The sequence below is a fragment of the Macaca fascicularis genome, chromosome X (genome assembly GCF_037993035.2).
Source record: "Macaca fascicularis isolate 582-1 chromosome X, T2T-MFA8v1.1".
NCBI lineage: Eukaryota > Metazoa > Chordata > Mammalia > Primates > Cercopithecidae > Macaca > Macaca fascicularis.
Genome location: NC_088395.1, coordinates 12,490,384 through 12,502,410, shown reverse-complemented (window position 1 = coordinate 12,502,410; position 12,027 = coordinate 12,490,384). Strand labels below are relative to the sequence as shown.

The 12,027-nt window shown below is 40.5% G+C and overlaps 1 protein-coding gene across 9 annotated transcripts in view; it reads right to left on the bottom strand.

Annotated features, from left to right (window-relative positions):
* Positions 1-3,327: 3,327 nt before the first annotated feature.
* FRMPD4 (FERM and PDZ domain containing 4) overlaps positions 3,328-12,027 on the bottom strand; it is an 864,755-nt gene continuing 856,055 nt past the window's right edge. For 5 of the 9 annotated variants that reach the window (XM_065538545.2, XM_045383461.3, XM_005592962.5 and 2 more), the window contains 3 exons: positions 10,608-11,672; positions 8,945-10,234; positions 5,437-7,316 (listed from right to left, as the gene is read on the bottom strand). In XM_065538545.2, coding sequence (XP_065394617.1) covers positions 5,992-7,316; positions 8,945-10,234; positions 10,608-11,672 — 3,680 coding nt within the window. In that variant the 3' untranslated portion in view covers positions 5,437-5,991. Of the gene's footprint in view, positions 7,322-8,944; positions 10,235-10,607; positions 11,673-12,027 lie in introns of all 9 variants that reach the window. The other 4 variants (XM_045383463.3, XM_045383464.3, XM_005592964.5 and 1 more) reach the window with 2 other exon arrangements.

The window sequence follows — 12,027 nt, the reverse complement described above, 5'->3', positions numbered from 1 at the left end:
ATGATGATCAGCAATCAATTGCATTAGTTCTTTCCAAGTCTGCCACTGATTGGTCTGTTATTCAGCTCATGCACACACAGCAAAGCAAGTAGCTGTGCTGCCTCCTTTTGCTTTCCCTCATGTGATAAAGCCATGTAACGTTTAATAAAATTGGAGCATTGATAGAGAGAACTGGTCAACAAGGATGAAAGTGCAGCAAAGAAACAAAAGTGATAACACTGGAAGTGAAATTAAAATAAGACATCAATGGAGTCATCAAAGAAGTAGCTGACAGCGGGAATGACGTTGCCCTCATTTGAGACTGTAGATGTGCCACCAGAGAGATGCAGTGGAGGTACATGTATCAACATAAATAAGGGGAGAAGTTTTGAGGAAAAGGATGAAGGTGTCTCAGGGAAAGTGACACTGGAAAAAAAAGCACTTTGCATGAAAAGAACTCTTGGAGATATTTCACAATAATAAAAACACAAATGATAAAATATTGGAAGCTTTGACAATTTGCCAAAGGCATAGAAGAAGATGCTTACCTATATCATTAAGCTATACGATGAATAAAAGAAGGCAAGCACTGTTCAAACTCCTCTTGATGCATTTTTACAAAAAAGATCCAGTTTAATTCTCAAGGTTTCTAATAGTTTAAATTACTGTATACTAAATAAATATCAATTGTACTGCACTTTTTCATGTCCCTATACATTAATAACTGACAATAAGAGAGTATTTAAGTTTTGACAAAAATAGTTGTAGGTCAAGGAGCAGGTATAATTTTTCTCATTGATTATTGATTGCTTTGCAGAGTTTCAGCTTGCATGGTCACTTTCCCAGTCCTGTACTACCATGCAAAGGAAGGCTGCTTGTAATGCTAACTCACTCTGAATCTCTACTTTCTTGAGGAATGAAAAAGGTTTGCCAATTCTAAACGGGCGCTCCATCTTTGGCAGGGACAATGTCAGTCATATTCACCATCGTACCTACCTGTAGCACTTAGGACGATGTCTGCCTAGATTAGGAAGTTAATAATAGCTGGTGAATGATGAGTGAAAAAATGGATCCATCTTCCTTTAAGTGGCAGGCGGGAAGAAATTATGAATCATTAATGAAAAAGCAAGATAGGAAATGGGAATTAATCAAAATGAAAACAGCAGAAATATTACATGGCTGGAGGTTACCAAGAAAGCTAAATTCCACCAATCCCACATATATCCACTACCAAAGTGAATTCTGCCTATAGTGATGAATGATGATGCCACAAATGGCACAGAATTTTGGTCCAGACTTTAGAGTAGAAAATGTGAATTAACGCGAAGAATGAAAAAATTGAAAACCCCAAACAAACAACCCCAAAACCCAGTGCTCTGAAATTAATGTGTAACAGAAAATTAAGATGCAATGATAAATATAGACAGTTTCAGGGAAGGTAGCTGGTTAATTTGAGGTTGAATGGTGCAGTAAGTTACTTTGGATATTTGATTATCTATCTCTTTCAGTGATGCAGGATTTAAGCCATTCCATTATTTTGTGTAGCAACAAACATTTGATAGAGATACAGATTGTTCTTCTGTGGATTTTCTGTATATAGGCTTTGGAATTAAAAAGTGAGATGGGTAGGCCAAGGTATAGGTGGAATAAATAAAAAATATCTAATTTAATGATATTCAAATTGTTATGAATAAAAATTCAGTTCAAAAGGCAAGATTCTTAATCTTTGATCTGTCAAAGCTGAAAAGCTATTGCTGCAACCTGACTTTAAAAGAAGATTTGGGATGTTACAATAAATTTATTTTTCATAGTTTTTGCATTGGTAGAGGGGGAGCTAATATGAAAATCTATAAAACCAAACTGATAGCTAGTTTTACAGACCCATAGTCGCGCGCACGCACACACACACACACACACACACACACACACACACACCCCACTATCTACACAAATCAAAATTGACCACTTTCAAAGCAAAGACAAAATTAGGTTAGAGACAATGTAATATTGATGCAACTTTTTCCTTCCTTTTTTAGTCTTTTTTTTTTGAAACGAGGTCTCTCTATGTTGCCTCACAAGTAGCTGGGATTACAGGCAAACACTACTGTTCCTGGCAATATTAATGTATTTTGATCCCCATGAAGGTTTCTAAATGTTTGGAAGAGATAAGGAATTACCTGAACATAGGTGATTTGTTTTCCATTTCAAAAATCGCACAATTTTGCAGGGTGATAACCAGTCAAAAGGAAAAAACAGCCCGGCCCCCACTGCCAAATCAAGGATAATCTAGGCAGGATAAATTAGAGTACTGTCCTGGGTCACTCAGAAGTAACATTCAGAGAATTAATAACTGGCATTTAGAACTATACGAAAGCAGAACATAAACAAATGAGGATTGTCTTTCCTAAGAGAAATCATAATGAAAGATAAAATTTATAGCAAAAGGAATTGAGCCATTGTGGTATTGCTATAGCTAGTGATTTCAGGCTTTCTTTTCTGGAAAATAATTTTGTTTGTGATTAGACTAATTTCTGCTGAGTTTGAGGTTAGTGAGATCTGTGTTAATTTTAATGTCTGAGCAATTGCATTCATTTTTTGATTTTTTTTTTTTTTGAAGCTAATGCTGTGTGGTTGTTGATCTGAGCACTCTGTCTTTCCACATCAATCACATCCCTTCTGATGAACCCACTTATGTGAAATATGCTGGGATGGACACTCAGGTACAAGGGCAACTCTGGTCAGAACAACTCTCTGAGCCAAAAGCAAAGCTCATAAACAAATAAAATACAAATAACTTTACTATGTAATACAGTAAAAGATGGAATGAAGAGGCCCTAAATTGTGGGCAATGGTTATCTTTGGAGGTTGGGTTTATAGGGGACTTTTACTTTCTCCATCATTTATTTCTGTAATGTTTGTTTGATACTATTAAGGAATTTCCAATTTTTAAAATGCAAAAATGTCATTGTGGTTATGTTTAAAAGTTCTCACAGGATATTCTTACTGAAATATTCATGAGCTAAGCACTATGATGTCTGGGACTTGCTTCTAAATCATACAGTGGGAGAGGAGGTGGGTAAAAATACGGAAAATAAGATTAGACATGAATTGGTACGTAATGAGTCCACATGAATTCATATGATTGTGTCTACTTTTGTTTGAAAGATTTGTGATCAAAGATTAATAAAAATGGTAGGAGATAAACTTGGCAAAGTAGACTGGGGACTAAATGTAAAGAACCGTGAGTATAAGGAAGGTTTATTCTCTAGTTCAGTGCTCTCCAGATTTCAGTGAATGCAACCCTACCTGCAACAATATTGTTACATGCATGCACCAGTCATATGCTTATTTATTCATTCATTCATTTATTTATTTAAAATTATATACATGTACCATTGTACTATTATGCCATTATAAAACATACACAAACATAAAAAAGCTAGATAAAAATAAGCACAATTATTGTTCTAATATGTTCTTCCTACACTCTATGGACCTGGACCCCAGTTAGGAGCCCCATGCTTTGTGAATGTGGGGGCCCCTTGAAGTTTTCTGAATAGCAAAGAGTTTATTTATAAGAAACAGAAACTTACTGGCGCAGTAATGGGAGGTTGATTAGAAGGACCCAGAGCTACTTCCCTGAGGCTTCTCAAAGAACTCGAATGGACTGGGAAGTTGTTCTAACTAGATATGTGACTTGAACAAGGATGGTCACTTCCTTGTACCCTTCTTTTACATATATGCAATACACATAATGTGTTCTGCACACAGTCAGGATACAATATGCATATAAAACAAACAAACATTCCCCCACATATTATCTTGGGCAGTAGTATATTTAACACAATGATTATGATGATAATAATAGCTAACATTAATTGAATACTTACTCTCTGCCAGGTATTGTGGTAAGAACTTTACATACATACTCAAAAATCATGACAACCCTATGGAAATCAATCTTATAATTGACTTTATTTTATTATGAGGAAATTGAGACTAGAAAAAGTAGCTTTCCCAACACGAAAGGGCTAGAAAATGGCAGAGTCAAAATTTAAATAAGATGTTTCTGACCCCAAACCCCATATCCGTAACAACTCATCCATATTGCCTCCAGAGAGAATAGTGTCCAAACCAGCAGATTGTTGTGATGATTAAATGAGATAATATAGTTAATATGCTTAGCACACTGTCTGACATAGGGCACACATCCTATTAATAAGTTAGGATTTTAGTACACAGAATGATATTTACTAAGATTTTCCACAGTAAACACCACTAATATCTCTCAATATCAAAACACCAATATTTATAATTATAATTGTAATGAAATAATGTTTTATTATTTAGTTAAACATTATTTATAATAACACACGCCTAAACTCCTTTCCTTCGCTGCCATCCATAACCACGTGTGGCTTTTGTTGTTGAGTCCCTGTGGAATGGCTGACTAGAGAGAGATTGCAATTGTGGACTGTGTTATGCCTCCTTCTCAGTAGGCTACAAAAGTAGAAATATTTGCACCTGGTGTACTCCCGTCGTATTCTTAAGGAGCCACCTGTCTAAGTAGGAGTGCATGTAACTTGAGCACTGAATGACCCAGGAAATATATATATATAATATCGATTTTATTTTATGACTGCAGGGTACTTTTAGAGATGTGACAGTCCTGGAAAGTTCTTTGCATTCCATTGGTTTCACTTGAACTGGTCAAATATACCACTTCCATTTCTTTCTTTTTTTTTTCAGATTTCATATTTTTATCAGCCAATCCAGATTAAGTATTTATTTAATAAATACTTAACTATTTACTCATGGTTCCCATGGTTACAGTAGCCATTTCTCCCTGATTTTCTGGAACACCCAAGATTTGAGATTTTGTCCCAGTACTACACTGTAATTCCAAATTTGATTGGCAGCCTTAGCCTCTGTAGAGGCGGTGATGCATGAAGCCCTATGTTGAGAGCTGTGATCTGAGATGAGACTCACAGGTGCTGGTGTGTGGTCTGGTCTACATCACTGAATCAATACTTAATTTTGATGATCATTAAATGTTCCCTTTTGTAAGTTTGCAAATACTTTACTAAATGTCCCATCATTCTAAAGGGAATTTTAAGTTTCATAGTTGAGTTGCGGTGAGGGGAAGATAATGTCTTTGGTTTGTAGATTTTTGACATTTAGTCAAAGCAGATCTTTCCATCAAATAATTAATTTTGGCATTATTAATTCCATACATTTTATGTAATGAGATATTCTATAACTCTAGGTATTACCTAGGAAACTGCCCATCATCCCCTCTGTTCTTCTCCCTGGGAAGTTTTTTAAATGCTAGAAACACTGTGAAGAGCATTTGTGCTGACACAGTAGAATCCACCCCCACCAATTTGTAGCCCAAATAGCAAAAACCCAAATTAAATATGTGGGATTCTTGGAAGAAAGCATCCAGTAACCAAATACTATGAGCAAAAAATTAATTTATTACAGATATAGTCTCTAGTAATTCATAATAGCTTCTTGAATTTTAAATGTCTTTTTGCTATTTCCAATGCTTAAAAATCATAATTTTAAAACATTAGTACTGTTTTATATACATTGTGATTTCTTTTCTTTTCTCTCTCTTTTTTTGTTTTTTTGTTTTACTTCTAAATATGAATGATGTGATCTCCAAGTATCTACTTGGAAAGAAAGGGGATAGGATTCATTGTTTTGCTCTAACATGGTAGAATTTAAAATTTCACATCATATACCTGGAGTTTTAACTATATGAAAAATAGCCAAATGTCATCACTTTCTTGGATATTTCTTTTACGTGTATATATATGTATAATATAAACAGAATACATCTGATTAGTACATTTCAACATTTCATCAATGTGACTTTTATCTCCTATTTTATATAAAATAACAAAATATACAGAGAGAAGAAAGGAGACATCTGTTCATCATACACACAAAGTAAATAAAAGTTCATGTATGGCTTCGTAAAGGTAGATTATGACGTGACTTCCATATTTATTTGTTTAAAAGCCTCTTGAGAGAACGTGTCAGTGTGCTTACGAGAGCGGCCATGGTGGTTGAGTGTCGCACCGAGAATCCAACATTAGGGTCCCCAGGGTTCTTTCCAGTGGCTGCTTCGGCAGCTTTCAGTAGACAAATGTAATTTATGACCACTTCATCGATCTTCCCTACAATTTCCTGCCGCTGTGTTTCTGAGTTCACGACTTTAACTAATCGCATGCAAGCTTCTGTTAGGCAACAGAGCACTTGAAAGCTGGAAGTCATAGCTAGGAGCATCTCCTCCGGGCTTTTCTCAGCCATCGCCATTTTCCTACAGGCACTTCCCAACTGTCTGGACTCAATGGACAACAGTTGCTTGTACTGAGAAAGTGTAAGGTCGTATGCTTCAGGGCGTGACTCCTCTTTCTTCTCCTTTGTTGCCCTGACGAGACAGAGCAGCTCATTGGCATCATTTTGGGCTGCAAGGAACCCATCAGGCATTGCATATGTGCTCTCCTTTAGGGCATTTATTCTTGCAATCCGGGCATCAAAAGCCAGGTTGCTGAAGTCCAAGTCATCTGGGCCTCGCAGGTCTTCTGCCCAGACCTTCAGCACTGACCCTCTGGATAGCTCCCCTCCTTGCTTCTGAATTGCCACAGCCAGACATGGGCTGCTTGGTTCTGGCGTGGCTTGAGTCATCTGTGGTCTATAGAGGCAAGCGACCTGGACGGTGGCCTCTCCTCTCTCCTCCTCTTCCTCACCATCTTCATCCTGCCCTCGGTTCAGGAAGCAATAGCTGAAGGGTCCCCGGCATCTCCAATTGCTGCCCTCCAGCTTCCGCAAGGGTAATGTCCTATACAGCTTTGAGTCTTTATGAGCCACTGGGGACCTTTTGTGAAACCTCCCCTCGGAGCTCAAGTGCATCGAGCTTTGGGAAAAACTTTTGGTGAGCTTCCTCCCCAGGGGGAGTTCTGCTCGCCTTTCAGAACTGGCCTCCTGTGCTTCTGTGATGCCTGGACACTTTAAGCTGACTGCACCCTTGGTTCTCTCTCGGAAGGTCTCCAAATCGACAGATCCGGAGAGGACACTGCTGCTATGTCTCAGAGCCTTCTGGCTGGGGGGTGTCCTGAGGCTTCCCCCTCTCAGATCCGGTGGCCGCCAGCTCACAGCCTCTCCATATGCCTGATTTGCTTGGGAGAAATCATTAGGGTCTTGATTTGGAATTGGCACCTTTGATTCCGAGTGAATGTTTGATGGTAGCAGGATGGGATCAGCTTCAGGATGTTGAGACCAAGCTGAAGGCATGCCTCCTCGTCTCTCCTTCCCAGGCTCTGTCAAAGCTACACTAGGGGTAGTAGAAAAACAGAGAGAATCATTAAGCATCTCCTGGGAGGCCATTTTTACTACATCTCTACATGATGTCTGTCATTTCTCAAGGATGTAGTCTGGAAGGGCTGCCGTATGCTAAGGTCACCCTGCTTTCCAAAGGCTGCATCTTGATATCTCATAACAAATTTCCATTTTAATGAATATCAAGAAAATACTGGAATCTGTTATTTCTGGAACTGCTGATTCATTTGAAATTGTCTAGAAATCCCAAACATTTTCAGGGATTTCATGAATTGCCTTGCTACCAATATCTATCTATCAAGCTTAGACACAGAAAATAACTATGTATAGATTATTCAAATATATTGAAGATACTAAGTTTCATTTCAAGGGAATTAAGTTAAACCTGGCATCAGTTTCTTTCTTTCTTTTCTTTTCCTTACTTTCTTTCTTTTTCTTTCTTTCCTTTCTTTCTTTTAAAGAAGTGGCCTAATTTAATTAATGCAAATTAAATAAGTGAATCTTTTTAAGAGGACAGCATGAGGTTTGCCTGGTACAAAGTCTGAAGTTGAGACCTTGGGCCAGTTGCTCAACATTTTTTTTTTGTTTGTTTAAGAAAAGCTGTCATGTGAAGCAAATAATCCCCATCTCACAGAATATTTGTGAGAAGCAAGAGGTAACTCAGGTGAAAGTTCTTTATAAATCATGAAAGATTAAACAGTGTGACTTAGTTAGTTTAGAGGTAAATATGCAGTTGGGTGATGAGTTAGGTAATATTCACAGATAACTTTTCCAAGGCAGGTAAAGCCAGTGGTGGGTTTTGAGAAAGTAGAAAATCTTAAAAGAACAGGAATAGAAAATGACCAATATAAGATCTCACTAACTTCTATTGACCTGTATGAAAAAGACACTATTGATGACATAATTTGAAATATGAAAATATGAGAGAGTATCTGCTTTTGCCATATAATGACCAGCCAAGTGGATCAGTGAGGGGAATGCATACCATTGAGTGGTGGAGTAGTGAAGGTGGGATACAGAAGGTGGATGTGTTCTTGTTTCTATGTGTGTTTACACTTTATTATTTTGGGGAAAATAAAGCAGCTCATCAGACATAACCTCAAAATCTTCCTGACACTGGGGTATGTCAGAGTAGGGAGGAGTCAGTAAGATTGCTGAAAGGCAAATAATCTCTCCAAACCCCTCCAATCTCCCTGATACCCTGCTCTCTTATTCTTCTTTGTCCCTCAATAATGAAATGGCAGAATTAGAAATCAGATGTCTTGGGAAGAAAATCAAACTGGTATGTGACTCTAAGCAATACTATCATATAACTAAAAGTCACACTGGGCATTGCTAAACATCTGCATTTAGAATTTAGGAAAAAAACATATTGCTCCATCAAATTCTGAAAGCAAACACAGAGCAAGATTATAAAGCGCAAATGCCATTTTCACCTTTGTAATCTTTAGTATTTATTAAATATTAGGGGATCAATGATTGGTACTTTACTGTTCTGTGGCCTTTTAAATTCTACCTTTTACTTTTCTTCCAGACTTTACGTTTGTAAGTTTGTTGTAAATATGGTTTACATGCTCCTGGCATGTCATACAAAGTGCTAAATCCATCATTGCTGTACCTGTGGTTTCCTTAATCTTGGGGAGCCGATGGCATCCATCTCTCAATGTGCCAAACAGGGGTTCGGTGTTAATGGCTGTGTGCAGAGCAGGCACTGTCATTCGTGGACACATCCCTTCTGTCTGTGGGTGCAGTTCCTTAAAGGTGGCTCCGTGGTTGGGAAGCCCAGGGGCTCTCTCCTCTGAAGGAATGTAATTCACGCCTTTCCCAGAAGCGTCAGGAATCAAGTGCTTCCCTAGGGAGGGGCAGAGCGGCGACTCCACGGGTGTGGCGCAGGCACTGCCGCTGCTGCCCGTGCCACAGCCTGCATCCACTGAAGAGCCTTGGGAGCTCTGCAGAGAAAAATGGCCCTCGCTTTGCAGCGATGACATCCGCTTGGCCAAGTGGTAGTCACAAAGGTGGGCCACACTCTCATCAGCCTCAGGAAGCTTGGAAGGATGGTCGCAGGTGGACGAGTCAGCGTCCTCTGGGTTATCTAAGTCTTTGGCTGAAGATGCACAGGTCACGTCAGTTAAGAAGTGGTCCCCTTGACCAAGTCCTGAGCCATCACTGGTTTCTCCATCAGGAGCTCCTTCTTCCTTCCCTTCAGCCTCCCTTGCCCCAAGACCAGAAGCTCTTGGAAAGGTTTTCCCCGTTGCTGCTTCTAATCCACTTTTTTCAGCCATCCCGCTTTCAGTGGCCACATACCATCTTTGGCTGTCCTTGCGAAAGGCAGTTCTCTCCAGGTTAAAAGTGCTCAGGTGTTGACTGTCCCGTGAAGACACAGTACCAAATTTACCACTGGCGTCCTCCTCCATCTCTGCCGTTTTGGTCCCCTGCTGTTTTTTTCCTATTGTGTTCCCATTAGGGGGTGCCTTCCCCTCACCATCGGCCAGCTTGCTTTTCCTTTTGCTAGTGCAGGAGTATGCCACCGACCCCATGTGCAGTTTGCTGAAATAGTCAGTGACTGACTTAGTCTCCATGGTTTCAGGCTCCATCTCCATGTGGTCTGAGTGAAGTAACTGCTTGGAAGGCACAACTTTGGGCGGGAGGTCAGTTGCTGGCCTAGCAGCCAGGGTGTGCGAGGACTTTGGATGCAAGCCCCCAGTGGGGGTCTTGGAGGCCGGGAACTCAGTCTGCTCTTCTGCAAGGGGGTGGTAGCCTTCGTGAGTGGCCAAGAACATGCGGGAGAGGTTTTCTGACTGTTTTTGTGCTGTGGCCAGTTCAGAACTCTCAGTCATTTCAGAAGAGTTAGTTTCATTGCCCGAGTCTGACGAAGACTCAGGACTATAAGCCCGCAAGATGGCTACACCTGCATGCCGTAAAAAACAAGAACTGATTAATGGATGCATCAGAGGCACTTGGAGACATGTAAGAAAATGGGACCCGTTATTACTAAAACAAAATACCAAGTTTTTCCCTTTTCAGTAAGGACTCTGAGTTTATTGCAGTTTTTCCAGAAATGGGGGTGGGGGTGGGGGAGATGTGCCTTATGTTTTTAAAAAAGTAACAACAAAAGAAATCACATACACACAAAAAAACCTATGATGGCAGTTTCAGCACGTTTATGAAATGGGACATTTGTGAAATGGAGAACACCATGTAACAGAACTCCAAGGGCAAATGGCTTGGAAGGATGGAATGATATGGTTATCAGTGAATGAATGTAACAATTGTGAAAGAACCTGAATTGTCACTGGTCTGCTGTTCTTCTGACACGGATAGAGTCTCTAGAGCTCCCAGCGTGGAGACAACGGCATTATCCAGTCCCTTCTCACACTTGCCTTCGGCGCTGGTGGGCACAGCGTCAATGAGGGACACGGGGATCTCATCATTTTGCAGGCTGCCGCCTTTCTCCTTGTCCTCGGGGAAGGAAGCTGCCTGGCTCTGAGAGTCCTCTTCATCTGAACTGTCTCTAAAGCCAGGTGGGGGTGCGGCAATGGCCATGTTCAAGGAACGCAACAGGAAGTCATCCTCATTGTCATCACCTTCTGGAGGGGGCAGGGATGTGAGGTCAATGATGTCATCGCTTGACCCAGACAGGTTGAGGATGGCCGGCTGGTTCATCTCCCCCACCACGAGGTCCTCCTCACAGCTCACCTCGTCCTCATCCTCTGCGTCATCAGTGTTTTCTGCATAACAGATGTCATGCAAGAGGGGCTCCTCGATCCCCTCTGCAGCCTGGAAGCTCTTCACATCGCCTATGTTTGCATAAACAGAATTTTCCACAAACTGGATGCCCTCTGCCTCTGGAGTGAGATCCAGGCCCTTCATGTCACTGGCACTGCCGATGTAGAGATTTCTCTGCTTCTCCAGCATTTCAGGACTCTCATCTAGTAGTGTTTCATAGCCGAGGGTTGGGGGACTAATACCATCATCCAAGGCAAAGTCTCCAAAAATAAAGGACACTTTAGCTCCTCTCGGAGATTCCTGTGCTTTCTTCAGAGTTTCTGGTCCTGAGAGGGTCAATAGGGACTGCTGAGCGAGACTTCTATAGTCTGCCTCACAGGGGGCCTCCCCGGGCTGGCTCAGCTGCTGGTTAAGTGCATCTGAACTATAGGTGTTGTCTATGTACAAGTGCCGGTGCTCTTTTGGACATATGGTGCTGTCTGTGATCTCCACCGTCTTCTGCTTTGAATCTATGTATGTTATCTGGGCTTCTTGTTCCCCTTCGCCAATAAAGGTGGTCATTTGGGGTATACAGTTCCAATCTGGGCCAAGGAGGTTATGCTTCCCCTTGTTTTCAGTTCCTAAAGAGAAAGAATCATGCAAAGACACATTACTGTACTGTCTGGTTTTGGGTGGGGCAGGGGTGGGGGGGGGCTCGTCTCTGTTTTTTAACTTAATGGCTTGTAGCATCACTTGTGTAAATACAGTTTTTCAACTACCCAAATATAGTACTTGTTGATTTAGGCTTCAGGTGTAAGAATTCCTTGGGTTAGGAGAACCAACCTTAACAAAATTGATACTGCATAAATTGTAATTGCTATGTGATAAAATGTAATACCATCCGGGGGTAGGGAAGTATAGCTTAATTCCATCTGACCCTTGGTTCTATTATTAAAAGGCTTCATTCATATCTACGAATGTAAATATACAACATGC